The sequence below is a fragment of the Parasteatoda tepidariorum genome, chromosome 4 (genome assembly GCF_043381705.1).
Source record: "Parasteatoda tepidariorum isolate YZ-2023 chromosome 4, CAS_Ptep_4.0, whole genome shotgun sequence".
Lineage (NCBI taxonomy): Eukaryota > Metazoa > Arthropoda > Arachnida > Araneae > Theridiidae > Parasteatoda > Parasteatoda tepidariorum.
The window spans coordinates 22,107,623-22,125,333 of NC_092207.1; the positions used below are offsets into that span (position 1 = coordinate 22,107,623).

General features: G+C 30.4%; 1 protein-coding gene across 2 annotated transcripts in view; it reads right to left on the reverse strand.

The window, feature by feature from the left end:
• The window catches only part of LOC107450057 (sushi, von Willebrand factor type A, EGF and pentraxin domain-containing protein 1), a 107,564-nt gene extending 90,488 nt beyond the window's left edge, over positions 1–17,076 (reverse strand). The window contains exon 1 of one of the 2 annotated variants that reach the window (XR_011636554.1): positions 16,446–17,076. Coding sequence is in view for 1 of the 2 variants with exons in the window: in XM_043039731.2 (XP_042895665.1) it covers positions 16,446–16,982 (537 nt within the window). In the remaining variant the exon portion in view is untranslated. The remainder of the gene's footprint in view (positions 1–16,445) is intronic. The other variant, XM_043039731.2, reaches the window with a different exon arrangement.
• Positions 17,077–17,711: the final 635 nt, after the last annotated feature.

Below are 17,711 nucleotides of genomic sequence, written 5' to 3' on the forward strand. Positions count from 1 at the left end.
ATATTTTACTGTGCGAATTGAAGTTTTTCTTGAGATTTGTAATTTTCTAATAAAATATATTAAAATCATGATAATATTATCCCCGTATAAATTTTTAATTTATCCCTTCCTATTATCTTAAAGAAAATATATATATTTGAAATATTTAAGTGACATTATTAAAAAAAATTCCAAGATGTTTTGGAAATGCTTTTTAGATGAGTGGTCCCTAATCCCCGGTCCGGTATCGGTCAGTGGATCAAATGGTATCGAATTGCCGAAGGAACAATAAATTAATTCCATTTTATTTACTGTAGTGTATTTGTGTGACTTCTCCTATGAACGAAAGGTTAACAAGTTGAATGCCGCGCTAATTTTACCTGGCTTGCCCGTCTGGCTAACATGATTTTCTCAGTATGTATTGCATTAATTTCTTCAAACCATTTTAGTAACGATAATAATATTAAAAAAAATTAAAAGCATTAAAAATTTACTCGAATTATGTGTTTCTAATAATCTTGGCTTCGCCGGTCACCGGTGACCCCCGTGGCATTCGACGTGTTAACTGGGAGCTAAGATAAAAAGTAATCTGAGATAAAACTTAAAACAAAGATCTGCCACCTAAAGCCGCACACACACCACGCATGTAACTGCATTTTGTTCTGAAGACATGCTTAAATACATTTAAATTAAATTATTATATCAAAACCATCTAAAATATAAACACTCAACATCTGATTCCGGTAAAATAATCAAACGTTGACCGGTCTGCGGTGATAAAAAAGGCTGGGGAGCACTGTCCTACAGGACAGAATAAATTAGATCGTTGTTTATTATTATTATAATTACTATTTTAAAAGAGATATTCAAATCGTTTTGCACAGATTTACTTAACCCTTTGCACTCCCATGTCGCCACTAAAGCGCCATCCACAGTAATTAGTCTAAAATTAAAAAAATTATACCTTAATAATTAGTAACCACATTATTTTAAGAATTTTAAAATATTATATAAAAATAGTGTATTTTAAATGATTTAGTGCCTGTATTAGTGCAAAGGGTTCAAACCAGATACATCTTGCACAGATAGTTTAGATCCGATACTTTTTGTCAGATAGACTTAAAACTCACGTGATTCGTCCGATTTTTTACAGGTCAAGTGAGTAAAGGTCAGTCATCGGTGACTAACGGTGTAAAATACGAAATCGAAAACTAAAAAAAAATTACGTTGTTCTAAAGCAATCACTGAAAATTTAATTTAAAATTTTCAATTTTCATTTATTAAATATCAAATTTTTAGTATTTATATCTGTTAATAGTACGCTTCTCATCGCTTTGTCCAAGGCCGTAATTGGCGAGAGGAGAGTATATGCCCCCTCTATAATTAGAAATCTCTAAAAGTGCCCTTCAATATCTTAGACAAATAAAGAAAATTTTCATGAATCATTATCGATTTCAATTCGCCAAAGTTAAAAAGAAGGAAGTGATAAAAATAATTAATCCTTTCGCAGATATTTAGAAAAATATCTGTGAAATTAAGATATTTAGAAATTCTTTCTTTATGTGTGAAATTTAGAGACTTTGTACTTTAATTACGCAGCTTTCAAACATTGGAATGCGAGCAGTCACACGCAATCGTCACGGTCGGTTTAAGCAAGCGTGCCCTTCTGAGAATTACCTTAAAAATAAGCGTAGCGCTCATAGAGCTAAGAAGATTCCTAACTTATTTAAACCTTTAATGGTCGCATAATTTTGTGAAGAAAAGGGTAATAAAAGTGCCTATTTTTTCAAGAAAATTATATAGAACCAAGTTTGTGTACAATATATGTATTCATTTTTGGATTAATATTCAGCTTAGATGCTTGAGTGCTGTATCTAGTTTAAAATAAACTTACTGTCTTTTTAAGCACATTAAAAATAGTTTTCCACTGCCATCTAGTGTATAGATTGAGAAATAAAGCATGAATATGGGCATAAGAAATATATTGTTTTAATCTTTCTTTTGGAGTGTCATTTTTGAGCACTCCAGCCCGGAAATATCACGGGCACGATATGGAGCGAAATTTCATCCAGTCATTTTGACGGGAACGGATAGGAAGAGATTTAACTACATGAATGAGAATAAACTTGCTTTGCGAGGATGATTAATATTTCATAGAATAAATGATATTGCATTTTAAACTATCATCTCATCTATCTTAAATTGACTTGGTTCCACAAACTTTCTTCTCTTTGCTCAGATAATAAAATCAATTTAAAAACTTGCGGTTTAATAAATAACAGAAAAGATAAAACAACACCTCATAGAAAAACAGAGTTCGTTCGAAAACTAAATCATGCTTCACTTTACGCGGTTTACATATATGGAGGTCTCCATCTTTTCCAAAGTAATCGACTTCAGCTTCAATACACATTTTGCTAGTTCATATTGACGTTATGGTAAAAGTTCAAAATCTGGTAAATCCTATGTTTTACCTATAAAACCGGAGCGGTTTTATTTGCAGCTTGCACCAAAGAGGCTTGGTAAAGGTTCAAAGTATGCTTTAATACAATTCTATTTTGTCCTTTTACCAAGCCTTGGGAGTAAAACCCAGGAATCCTATCACCAGAAGGAGTTGGTAACTCCCAGGTTTTACAGTAAAGGCTGGGTAAAAGTTCGAAATGGAATCATATTAAAACATACTTCGAACTTGACTAAACCACTTTAGGAAAAGATGGGTTTTACCGGGGAAAACCTTGACTTTACAAGATTTCGAAGCTTTTACAGTAACATCGATCGGTATTAGTAGGTACATGTTAACGACTTAACGGGGAAACTGATTCACTATCAACGTTCTTGAACAGTGGAATAGATCTATCGACAACGTTTTTATAGGTTTTATATAAATGAAGTAAATGAGTCAGTTGCATTTTCAATTGTTTTGTTAGTAACTTTGTAATAGGATACCTATCACAATTCTATTATACAATAAAAGAAAGGCGTTAGAATGCCTAATTTTCATTGCGTTTATTTTTATGCAAAACTTTTCAAACAGTCATAAGAGACAATTTGGATGAAACAAAAAATTTCAATTATCCAAAACAGTATCATGTTTGGATTCGAATTTTGCATCACACCTTTAAAATTAACAAGCAACGCTCTGAATAGCTTTAACAGATACAAAATAGCTGTTACATATAAAAGTAGTCATTTTTACTTAATGCTTAACGTGTTTTTCGTTTCTTTAACAGTGATTTGATCTTTCTAATACAATATTTACACTAAGATTATAATTATTTTAATGAGATTGAATATTATCTATAAAGGAATATTGTGTCAGAAAAGTATTGCAAGAACGAGACGCCGACATTTCAAAAATAAAGAATAGCAATTAACGGTTATATCAAATTCCGAGTAATGCAAGACACAAATATGAATGATAAGGTTGAATCAGTTATAACTTCCATCCTCGCTTTTCACTCACAACTGAAATATAGCAGATTTGTGTCAAACATGTAAATGTATGGCAGAGTAATTGCTGAATATCCTGATATCAATTACTCTATTGCTAACAGAACGCGACATTCAAATTAATAAAACCTTATGGAATATGAAGATCGTTTTTTGCAACATTTGATGCCGAACATTGGATCTAATTAAAAGAAACTAATATTTGACGTTAATAGCCTCATTAAATCAGTTGATGGATCTTACGAAGGTGGATCCGATTACGATTCAAAAAAGAGATAAAAATTATCCTGGCGCCTTAGAAACCTTTCTTTTTCATTTAAGCTTCTACTGTAGCAATTCTTGGAAGGGATTTATTAAGAGAACTCTGTAGAAAACAAAGTATGTTTTTCTTTATAAGTAATTTCTTTGTCGTCTTACTTTTTTGGAGAAATGGAAGATTATTTTTAATTTAAAGAGATATGGCGTTCAAGGTTTGTTTTTTTATCATACCATCCTTGCCGAATCTTTTCAGAATTGTTGATGAAAAGTAATTAATATTATCCAGCAAAAAGATGAATATTTAACAGATAAAATTCAGAATTGAAATAAAAACGTATCTTCAAATTAAAGTTAGATTTACACCTTTTGAGCATGATAAAAATATGTCGGAGCGATCAAACAGGTTTAAATTCGAAACGGAAAGCCATTTTAATTTAAAATCATCAGATTTTAATAATCAAATCAATATTCAAATAACCAGATCCAATCTATAGTTAGAGAAAATTATTTGTTCTGACAAGCTTTTCATAAATTGCTTTTTTCGATAATTTTTTTTTTAAATCAACGTCGAAAAATAAAAGGAAAAAGAAATCATATATCCACAAACAACACAAAAAGATTATGGTCTATAACTGAGTTTCTCATTGTTGTTGATGCATTCTTATAAGCCAGAAAAATTTAATAATAGGATCCTTAATTAACAAGGATAAGGAAATCATGGACTTCATCAGCTTCAAACTAATGATTATTATGACGGTATTTAAACGTTATTTTATATATTTCTCTTTCATTTAAAAGTATTTTTATTTCGATTTTAGACATATTTAATAAGCATTTTTTGAAGTTATCTTCAACTTGTTTTAACTATTACACTATTCATATTTAAATTATTTTGCCATTTCAGCTGTCAGGGGTCTGTCCAGACATTTAGTGAAGGGTCCGGTTTTCGTGAAATTGTGAAAAAATTACTCACATTCTTTCAACAAGGGTCCGCTTTTATGAATTTGTGCGAATAGGGTCCGGTTATAGCAAAAAACTTTTTCAAGGAGTTTCTAAATTGTAAATAGATACAAGATTATGCTCAGGACTGTAAAATTATAATAAAAAAATTAAATTTTCAAAAATAAACAGCAATCGCTGCTTCTAAATTAGAGATGCAACATACAAATATTTGGTATTTAGCGCTGAACGCAGAATATTAATTTCGGACGAATAATGGAAGAATCGTCTGCGGAAGACAAAACTTAATTCGTTTACATCCATCTTGTTTTCTGCCCTGGGAAGGGTTTATTCGATTAAAAAAACAATAATGAAGATAAACAAATTTGTGAAGGGTCCGATTAAAAGAAAAATCATTTTGTGAAGGGTCCGTTTTCAAGTTAAAATATTTTGTGAAGGGTCCGTTTTTATGAAAAGATATTTTGTGAAGGATCCGTTAACGGACCCAAATTTCTTCTAAACAGACCCCTGGCTGTTTTCATTATCTTTTTATTAAACGGTTAATCTGTTGTATTTCATTTTTTATAAAGCTTCCTTTATTTTTAAAATAAATTTTATGTAAAACTGTTCAGTCTCAAGGTAGCTCATATAATGAATGCAAAATAACTAATCAAAATTCTAAAACAATAATAAGAATAAATATTTCACCCAAGTGCCAAATAATTTCTTTGGTCAAAAATAGTGAGTCCAATAGCGTAGTGACCAATAGATAAAACAATAGTGATCAGTAGATAAAATAGTGTGTCCAATAGATAAAGCAGGAATTTCAAAATCAAGCTTAAGAATGAAGTTGCAGTGGTAACGGAGCAAATTTATTAGTTTTAAGTTATATCACAAAAGAATCAGAAATTAAATATGTGGAACCAATTACGTATTAATACGTTCAGATAATTTAATTGAATAATTTTTTATTTTAATGTAATAAACTGTTTCAAGGAACAAAAATGATTACAAAGATGCTATTGTGGAGGATTCTGAGAGGAGAGAGGTGATGATAAAATAAAAAGAATGTTTTGAAAGAGTAGTAAAAGAATGTAAAAAGAAAGTGAGTGTTTTTACTAATATAAAAACTTGTAATGCAGTTATTTCAGCATTACTCAACAGAAGTTTTATGAATAAAAATTAGCAATAAAATTATGTAAGTAAAAATACAGTTTTCGACCTTAGAACACTGACAAAAAGTATGGTAAAAGCTACCAGAATATGGTAAAATTTACCGCGTTTCTGGCTCTATGGGAACACCAAAAACCTTGGTTATTTTTTGCCGAAGCGCTTAGATAATGATTTTAATAAAATTAACTATAAAATGTGGTTTTATATTATGTGATAAAATTTGGTAATTGTGGTAAAATTTGGTTATTTTATCAAGGAGCCTCAGAGCATGGCATAAAAACCATTGATTTTCTTTAATTTGATTTTCATTTTTTTTTTTTTTACTAAATGTGTGGTAATAAGAATTATAATTTTAAAAACCTAGAATTTACGATAAGTAGTTTTTATGTCATTGGAAAAATTACAGCATGAATAGATTTAATACCGTATATTTTTATTATAATAACAAGAATTATGGATACCAGGAATTTCATAACCACACAGTACGGTAATATGTACGGCTTTCTCCGTGTAAACTTATGATGACATTCGAATGACAAAATTATAATGTATTCAAATAATGAGTTTTAGTCAAAGCATATTTTTCTAAATTTATTAACAAATATCTTCTTAGTTATTTATTTCAAAATAAGTTAAAGATTTCAAATTTCAATATTTAAAAATCACTATGAATTATTTAATTTGAAAATATATATTATTTGACAATATGTAGTACACAAAATGCAATTAAAAAAATAATTAATTTTATTTTCCTAAACAATATTTTCTCCTGTAAAATGTATTTTTTTAAATATTTTTATTCCCGCATTTAAACCAATTAAAAGTAATTTAGAAGTGTTAAACACATTAAAGTCATCATCTTTTTAATAATAAATATAAACCGATGGAACCTTTTCATACGATTTAACAAACCAAGTGTCTTTGGTCTATTTTGATTAGAACTTCACGATAAATGTTTTCCCCTTTAAATACATTCCTAGAATTGCAAGACAAACCTTTTTGATAAGTATATAGATTTGAAATTGGAATCATTAAATTGCGCTAATTTATTTCGGAACTTAAATAATACACAGTGATTTTATTCAGTTCAATATCATTTACTTTTTAAAAAATTCATAAAATTAACGAGTTGAATCTCACACTTAAAATTTTAAACATTAAATATCAATTAAAAATATTTCTTTAATCACTTTAAAAAAAAGCATTCAAATATTTTTAATCAACTAATTAGTACTTATTCAAGTTTAAAGTTGTACAGTATAAGCTAAACAAATTTAAGACTCAGAGTCGACAAAAATTAATAATATTTATTCGTTTCGAAAGGCCATAAGAAACCTATTACCACAATACCTATATTAGGTGCATACTATATATTAGTATATTCGATACCTTTTACCACCATTCTAGTAGCACCTATTATCAGTAACACTGACGCTAATGAACGTAAATAAAAAAGAACAAAATTTAAAATTTTTATTTTATTTTTATTTCTTATTACAAATCATCGAAAGAACTTTTTTATTTACAAAAGTAAAAGAAAATAAACATCTTAATAACGAAAACGTCAAACTTAAGAACAAAATATTTTTTAAGTAACGTAAATACAAAAAATTCAGTCAAAACATCTACGCATGCGTGAATCAGGCGATATTTAGCATTACAGCTTATAAGAACCAACTTACGCAGTATTAAGCAAACGTTAAAAACAACTCCATGCTCAAACGATCTTACAAAAGAAGTGAAAATTGCCGAGGTTATAAAAGCATACAGATAAATCATTTATAGTGCGATTTTATCGGGTCATTTATTTTTAATACTTATTAAGTGTTGATACACTTTGAGGTTAAAGCGACAAACACGAAGTCCCGAACTAAGAGTGAAAGAAATGTTCCCAAACCTCCTGATATATGGGACATGATCACGACCTTTCTTTAGATAGATGCTCCAGTGTTTAGTTATAGCATCTCGCAGTCAAAGTTAAAGTTTTTATTCTAAGAGTTAATTCTGAGAGATTCTTTAAGTTTTTATTCTAAGAGTTTTTATTCTAAGAGTTTTTACTCTAACTGTATTCTATTGTTTTATTCAATGAAGAGGTGTTAAAAGAGAGGGCGGTTGGCACATTTTCTTTTCTTTCGTATTTGATAATATTAATAAATTCCAAAATTTTATTTTATTTTGTTGTGGCGCTAACTTTTTTTTGTAAACAAAGCAAAGCCGTGGTGGCTCAGGGGATAGAGTGTTCGTCTTCTAATGAGGTGAAGCGGGTTCGAATCCCACCAATGGCTGGTCGATTCGAATTCCGCACCCGGCTCGCACCGACCACAGAGCGGGCGTAAAATATCCCCAGTGGTAGACGGATCATGGGTTAGAGTTTCTGTGTCGTCTGGCTAACCGTAGGAGGTTTACGTGGTTTTCCTCTCCATATAATGCAAATGCGGGTTAGTTCCATCAAAAAGTCCTCCACGAAGGGAAATTTCTCTTATAACTTGATCCAGGAGTTCCCTTGTCTTCTGTATTGGGTTCAAAATTACAAGGCTACGGAGTTGAACACTAGTAGTCGTAAAATCAAAATTGGGTAGACTGTTAAACGACTGTTATAAAATAAAATATAAACAAAGCAGAAAAAAATTTGAAATCTTCTTTCAAAAAACATAAATTTAAAACTGAAATTTTGAATTACGAAAATTCTGATACAAGCATAAAAAATGAATGAAATTTTTGTATCATTTGATACCTAAGGAAATTGTCGTTTAGAAAAAATTTAGGCGAACAATTAACTTATTTTAACTATCATTTGGGTATCGTAATTAAAAATGGTTGTCGCATTTTCCCAATGTGTTGAAAACAAGATACATTTATTTAAAAAAAGCATGCCGTGTAATCACATTGGAGGATTCTTAATCAAAATACAAAGAGATTTGAATATTTTTAAAAATATGATAAACAAAACAACTAGACAGGGCAAACTTGAATAACATTTTATTTTTATTTTAACCCAAATTAACAGATCGAAAGTATCGATGGAGTTGATTTTCTTCTCCGATTAGTTGACTGTTTATTTTATTTAAATCCAATAAAAAAAATAACAAAATAGGAGCTGTTTAAAAAGATAAGTTTCCATGAACTTAACAAACTAGTTTTTGATTGAAATTTGAGTCAAATCTTATTTTTACATATAATTTTCCTGAATGCGAGAGTAATATAACTCATTTTTTTTAATAATAATTGTTACACAAATCTATTTTTCGAACTTTCAGATAAGATATTTTAAATATCGTAAATTATTTAAGTTTATATTCCATTTGGGAAGTGTTTCCCAAACTTATGACATTTGCGTACCCTTTCTAAATGTTTCGCGATGCTGTGTACCACCAATAAAAAATTAATGTATATTTTACTATAAAAAAATTGCACAAAAGTTAAAAATCATAGCTGGCTGTTGACACCACTAATTATTAATTGTTAACTCTGCAAAAAAAAGTCAATAGAGAAATACACAATCGTAAATTTTCATGGCTGGCTTTGTTTTTAAATATAAATTTTTGAAATTTTCATTTGTTGCAAGATATTTCGCATAAGAACGCGTACCCCCGCTGAACTGTTTCCGTACCCCTGGGGGTACGCGTACCACACTTTGTGAAAAACTGCACAAAATTCTACTCAACAATTGCTGCTACTAAATTAGAGATGCAACATACAAATATTTGGTATTTAACCACTTTTTATGAATCGAACATAGAACGTATAATTGTTCTTAAAATTTTAAAAATATTATCGTTAAATTTAATATGACATGCTCCCTAAAATAAAATAAAATTAAAATTAGCTAAATGATTAAAATTATGCCTTTCAGTTTCATTGTTATACATAATCACTGATTCAGTTTCAATAGAATTTAAGCAAACTAAATACAGAAAGAAATGAAAAAGCAAGATTAATTTCCTTGACCTTGGGGCTAAATATATTAACTTCTACTGAGAAAACTATTTTTAACATAAATAATTGGCAAAAAAGAAGTAATCAAATATCAAATTCATTTCAGTAGAAAAATAATTATATATATAGTATTTCAAATATTTTTTTTAACTCACAAATTACTACGATGGTAAAAGCAGATCTCACTTTCCGAGGTTGAAAACAGTGTTTCGCAATTCAAAATGGTGAGCTTTTCAGAATAGTGCCTTTAAGCGTTCATCTCTATGGGTTTATGATTTTTAAGTCCACCCAGAGGATAATGAAACATCGGATTTATATAACAAATCCTTAAAAGGTCTTATGAATACAGGAAACTATTATTATTTATTTACTGAACATTTATTTTGGAAATTTCAGAATGACTGTTTTTTGAGGGAGGGGGGTGTGGCTTCTGGTCAACTGGAATTATCTTCTCTCCCTTTTTATAGAAGAGAAAGGGAATTCTGTATGAGATTATCAATAGGATGGTCATCCTTGTTCCTTTTTTTATGAGAAAAAGAAGTCAGTGGTTTAAATGAAGCAATTATCCTTGCACCTATTTTATAGGGAGAGGGGCAGTACAGAGTGTTAAGATACTATCAATGTAAAAAAGGACATTTATTTATCTATTAGAAAGTTTTTCATCATTTCTAACTAAGACTAACAATTCGATCACTTCAGACGATTTTTTTTGAAAAAGTCATAAAAACTTAAAAAAAGAAAAAAAACTGCAGAAAGTTGTTTAAGTGATGATAAAAGTTAAAACTCATTCCACTTACTGTAACGGGTAGTCCACATTTCTCAACAAAAATTATGTCTTTCTTTTCCGCCGTAACGGGCTTACTACAATTCTTTTCCAAAAAACTCGGCTTATTTTAGTCAAATCTAAATCTGTTCTAAAAATATCGTCTGCTTCTTTACTTGATCTTGTTCTACTGCTCTTTATTATTGCTTAAGTTAGCCTTTGTTTATACTGACTATTTGGTATTTGACAAAGAGTCTTAAAGGAATGATCATCCGTGTACCGATGCCTGCACAATGATAAAATTGAAGTTACATAGTTTTTCATCGTCTATTATTAAGATAAAAAAATTACAGGCATGTGATGAAAATACCACTAAAACTTTATTGCTGCAAGCGAGAGAAATGCGAAAATGTATGTCAAATTTGTCTGCTTTTTTAAAAAAAACCGATATAATGAATACTCATAACTGAATGTAGTAAAGCAGCAAATCATTCTAAACTCTTTTGTGTTATTAGTTTTAAAATAGCAAAATGTTAAACTTGAACCGCGTTGGCTCAATGGTTAAAGGTATTGAATTGTCATTCTCAAGGTCTAGGGTTCGATTCTCTGGCTACTGTAATCCCACTTAGAGTCAGATCGATGGGTTCCAGCTTACTTGGGAAATAAAGGCGGCGTTGTGTGCCATGCCGCATTGACACAATCATACTGTTGGTCTTGAAATTATGAAGTTTTGAACTCCATGACCCCCTGACCCAAAACGGACTGTAGCGGGAATGTCTAACTTTTTTATACTTTTAACGTTATATTTATTTTTATTAGCTGGAGTTTTTATAACCCCATCAAGGTTTAAAACACCATTGACTTGTCTAAATGAGCGAAATGTCAAACATTGACCTAGTGGCTACATAAAGGTTACGAACAAGTTCAGTCATTTTTGTTTCTGGTTCAAAAATTTGCATTTTCTCTTTTAGTTACGTGGTTTTGTAATATATCTATGATAAAATTAAATATTAATAGTGTGAAATAAATGTAATAAATACTAAAAACATTCTTTTTTCGATAATACTATCATTCTTGAGGGGATCCCAAAACAGATTTTTCCAATCAAATTTTTTCCTCTAAAATTAATATTGAAACTCATTAAAAATAACAGAAAAGCAAAGATTATAGTAAGAAGATGACTTCAATTCGGTGAGTCAACTGTCAGATTGAGTAAAAGGTTGAGCAATGCTTTCAGTTGCTATATTTTTGCTTATAGTTGCTATATTCAGTTGCTATATTTTTCATATTTTTGATTGGTTTACATCAATGAAATACGAAAAAGTACGCAAAATATTGGACAAAGTAACGCATCTTTCGTGTTTTTTTCTCGACATCAAAATGCAATAAAACACCACTACAATATCTGGAAAATCCGTTCAAAGTAATACATAACATTCGTACTTGAAACCGTAATGCAGCCTTTAATTCGGTTATAAATTGACCCATGACGAATCATAGTACCGTGTAACGAAATTAGAATGATAATGTGGTTCATTTCACCTAATTAATGTTGATGCTAATTTTAGCCATGTTATAGTTTAACACGCTGGGAAAAATTCCGGCTCAAATCTTTAGGAGCATCATCAAATTTTCATTTTTTTTTGCGTGTAAAATCCATTTTTACCATAAAATAATATGCCGTAAATTCTACAGTAATATTTATTTAATTAGAGTGATTCAGGTATTTTGCGGTAATAATTACTGTAAAAATAACGGTATATCGGATTTTTTGTTCCATAACATTGTCCAGTAAATATGCGTACCAATTTCCTGAGAGCCATGACTTTTCATCGCGATTTGAACCGGAATTTTTTACAATGCATGTAAAAACCATTTTTAACCATAAAATAATATGACGGGAATTTTACAGTATTGATTTAATTAGAGTGATTCAGGTATTTTGCGGTAATAATTACTGTAAAAATAATGGTATATCGGATTTTTTGTTCCGTAACATTGTTCAGTAAATATGCGTACCAATTTCCTCAGTGCCAGGACTTTTCATCGTTATTTGATCCGGAACAATGCGCATTCTAAAATTTCCAATAGCGTAAATTTCTAGGAATTTTAGTGAAATTAACAAACTAAAATCATTTAGTGCAAACTATTTGATCATCAAAAACAATTTATTGATGGAAAAAAAATCAATAATATAAACATTTGAAATATTCTCTCAGAAATTTAAGAAATGCCTATTGTTGCAGAGTGACTCACAATCTTCACACGAAAATGAAGAAGTGTTAGATTACACTTAGATCACGAAGTATAAAAGAAAAGTTGCAAAACACCCTTTCTTTTATGCTCAATTTGAGTAGTAATGAGTTCAGTCGTATCAGTCGATGTTAATGTGAGAAACGTTGAAAAACTGTTACACAATTTCTTTAGTAATAAAAAGAGCGTTTAGGCTCATTTTTTAAAAAAATTTGAAACACAATTTGTATTTATTAGTATTATCATCATATAAATTACACTACTTGTATTATCAACATTTCCACGACAATGACAACTTTCACATAGGTAATGGATAAGTGTACAAAAATGTTTGTTAAATATTATTTCGCACTAACACTAGCGAATATAATCATTCAGTAGGGTGGATGTTGAACGATTTTATTATTATAATTTTTCACTTACAACTCTGAACTTAGCCCTTTATGAATAAAAAAATTCATTTCAATATTTTATAATTATTGGGGTACATACTTTATTTTATTTTATAAACCGTCGTTGAACAGCAGACCCAATTTTCGGTTTATGATTAAAAGTGTTCAGCTATGTAAGCTGGTAATTTTGAATCCAACACAGAGGACAAGGGAACTTCTGGATCAAGTAGTGGGAGAAATTTGCCTTCGTGGAGAACTTTCCGATAGAACTAACCCGCATTTGCGTTACATGGAGAGGAAAATCACAAAAACCTCCGATGCTTAATCTGACGACAAAGGGACTCTGACCCATGATCCGTTTACCACTGAGGATATTTTACGTCAGCACTATGGTCGGTGCTAGCCGGATGCGGAATTCGAATCGACCAGCCATTGCTGGAATTCGAACTATTGGGATATATCAGGGGTCTGTTTAGAAGAAATTTGGGTCCATTAACACACAAAATATCTTTTAATGCAAACGGACCCTTCACAAAATGATTTTTCTTTTAATCGGACCCTTTACGAATTTGTTTATTTTCGTTATTGTTTTGTTAATTGAATAAACCCTTCCCAGGGCAGAAAACAAGAAAGATGGATGTAAACGAATTAAGTCTTGTCTTCGCAGACGATTCTTCCATTATTCGTCCGAAATGAATATTCTGCGTTCAGCAGTATAGCTAAATACCAAATATTTTTATGTTGCATCTCTAATTTAGAAGCAGCAATTGCTGTTTATTTTTGAAAATTTAATTTTTTTAATTATAATTTTACAGTGCTGAGCATAATCTTGTATCTCTTTACAATTTAAAAACTGCTTGAAAAAGTTTTTTGCAATAACCCGACCCTATTTGCACAAATTCATAAAACCAGGATCCTGGTTGAAAAAATTTGAGTAATTTTTTTTCACAATTTCACAAAATCCGGACCTTTCACAAAATGTCTGGACAGACCTCTGTATATAGAAGTTATTACAGGTAATTAGACTATGTCAGTATCATTAAATAACATTTTTCTGAGGATAGAAGTCTCAAATTTGAACCATGTGCTCGTTATCAGGTAAAAAGAGTGTCTTAAAAAAAGTTTTACTTCGATATTTTGTAATTCTCTGGGTAATAAGGAGTAATTAGCCTAAAATTGGCAGTAATGCTAAATAAAAAGTTTTGACCAAGAAGGAAGTCTCAAATTTGAAACATGCATTTTTTAAAAGATTATAAGGAACTTTAAAGTTAAATTTTGATAATTTGTAACTACCAATATAATTATAGGTAATATCTAAAAATTGACAGTGATAACACGTTTTTACCAAAATGGAAAACTCAAATTTAGAACCTGTGTTTTTTTATGAGATAAATTGAAATATTAAGAAGGACTCATTTCGATATTTGAAATTATCTCGGTTTATCAGGGTGATTAGGGGGCAATTGGCCGAATTGGCAGTAGGGCTAAATAACGTTTTTACTAAGATAGAAGTTTTAAATTTAGACCATGCTTTCATTATCATATAAAATGAAAAACTAAAAAAGTTTCATTCCGATATTTCTTAATTATCAATGAAATTGAGCGTAATTAGCCTAAAATTGACAATAATGCTGAAAAAACATTCTTAACAAGAGGGAAGACTCAGTTTTAGATCAGATAAATAGAAAAACTTAAAAAATGTTCATTTCAATATTTAAAATTATCGGAATTTATCGGGAGTACTGGGGCGTAATTAACAGTTACGCTTAATAACGTTTTTGCCAAGATAGAAATCTCACATTTAAATTATGCATTCTTTATCAGATACAAAGAAAAACAATAAAATTTTTTTACAATATTTCTAAATTATTGAGGTGAATAGGAGGCAATTAGCAATTGACAGCAATGCTAAATAACAAGCCTTTACCGAGAAAGAAGTCCCAAATTTAAACAATTGAAATCTAAAAAACTAAACTAATAAAACTAAAAAGAGCTTTATTTCGATATTTTGTAACTGTTGTAACTGTAAACTAACAGTGGTGCCCAATCAACAGTTATGCTAAATTGCTAATTAACATGTTTCTACGAATTACATCCATCTGTTTGTAAAACACAGCCAATTCCCACTTATGTGCCTTTAAATCATGAAGAAGTGAATTCGTGCAGGTGGTCGACTATCCGGGGTCTGTTTAGAAGAAATTTGGGTCCGTTAACGGACTCCTTACAAAATATCTTATCATAAAAACGGACCCTTCACAAAATAATTTATCTTTTAATCGGTCCCTTCGCAAAATAATTTATCTTTTAATCGGACCCTTCACAATAGACACTCGATAGACATTTGCGTATTCAGGGGTCTGTTTAGAAGAAATTTGGGTCCGTTAACAATCTTCACAAAATATCTTTTCATAAAAACGGACCCTTCACAAAATATTTTAACTTAAAAACGGACCCTTCACAAAATGATTTTTCTTTTAATCGGACCCTTCACAAATTTGTTTATCTTCATTATTGTTTTTTTAATCGAATAAGCCCTTTCCGGGGGAGGGGGTGAGAGAAAGACGGTTCGAGACAAACTAAGTTTCCCTAAGTTTAAATTCCAAATGTAGTATTCTAAGAAAATATTTCTACTTTTACAAACATCGTGTGCGCATTCTTATTAATATTAAATCATATTTTTTTTTGTAAATAAATAATTGATCAATTTATATTTATTCATAAAATTAATTAATAGAATATTATGTAAATAAAAATTAATTTCTGGCAATTTTTTAAATAAAATATTATAAATTTAAGAATTGTTTAAGTTTACTTAATGCGTAACACATTAAAAGTGATACATTACTAAGTTGTGTTATTTAAAATATGTCAATTGAAATTATTAAAAATGTGAGTGATTTTGTTTCCATTATTCGTCTGAAATGAATATTCTGTGTTGAGCAGTATAGGCTAAATACCAAATATTTGTATGTTGCATCTCTAATTTAGTAGCAGCAATTGCTGAGCAGAATCTTGTATCTATTTACAATTTAAAAACTTCTTAAAAAGGTTTTTCGAAATTTTTGCAATAACAGGACCCTTTTTGCACAATTTCACAAAAATGGGACCCTGGTTGAAAGAATGTGACTCAACGCTTATTTTATATTCATAAATTATGAATAGTTTTTTCACAATTTTACAAAAACAAAACCTTTTACAAAATGTCTGGACAGATCCCTGCAAATATTTTGATATTGACCAAAGCAACTATTTGAATGTTGACATTCACAATAATACATGCATAGATAAAATTGAATAAATACCTGAGCTTGGAGAACGGCTCCGAGAGTGTAAGTTCCTCCACCTTGATAAGTAATAGTCGGTAATTGTTCCTCAAATAAAGCACACTTATGATTATTTACATCCGCCTCGCTCACGTGGTCAATATGTTTGACAACCCGATTTTTAGAACTGAAAGTGATCACTGACACCCGCGTGGCATTGTACTCCACTGTGAAATCAGCCAACAGTTTTTTCACAAATTTCAGTTCATTGAAGAAATTCTCGGCACCCACAGACGCCGAACTGTCAATAAGGAACACTAATTCCAGCTCCTTGTTTTGCGTCTTCCGCAAAGCCTCCACCTGTTTCTTTAGAACAGAGCCCAGGACATCAACTTTCGATTTCTCGATTTGGTTGGGAAGTTTGTCGCGAGAAGTCTTCGAGCTCACTTTGACTCCGCGGTTAAAGAAATCCTCGTAATTTTTGGGTCCCGATTTGTAGTCGATACCCTGGCAAATACAGGTGAGGCTGATGGCGAGGATGAGCCAGGAAGGGATGGATGAATTGGAGAGAAGCATCACCTCATCCTATGGGACGACATCCGAAGAAAAGAGAGATGCTCTTTTTCTTATTTACAAGTTCTCGTTTCATCCGAGGGACGAAAAAGAGTGAAATGAAAGAAGGAAAAGTCGCCGGCTCTCTTCCTAACTTCGTTTCCATCAAACAGAGGGCGCTGCTTTCACGTAATAAATAGGATGGGTTATTTTACTTTTCAATTGAGCCGTTTTCATATATATATATTTCCGAATAGTTTTCTGAATACGTTGATAGGGTTAGCGATGAAAAGTAAAATAGTTGACAGGCCCAATTTCCTCAAAATCTATCTCTTGTTCTCTCACTTAGTTTTTTAATTGTGCGGCTGAGTTTGGCCTCGAGTATAGTAATAGTAAATTGATGAGATAGGATTAATTACATGATGGAATTGATAATTTTAATGCTATTAACTGTAAAAAACGAGTTTTGCTTAAACTAATATCGTAAAGCCACCAGGAAAAGCAAAAAAAAATTGTGTAAGTATTTCTTTTTCAATTTTGTGCATGACTGGAACAAAATAAATTAGCGTCTTTTTATTTTTTACACCTATGAAGAATATCAGAAATTTCTTGATATTTCTTAAATTATTCAAACTATTTTCAATGATATAAAATTATTTACATGGATAAATTATTTTATATTATTTATATTAATTTGCAAATTTTTTTTCTCGTTTTTTAAAATTATTTTCCATAATGCTGTATTCCTTTTCT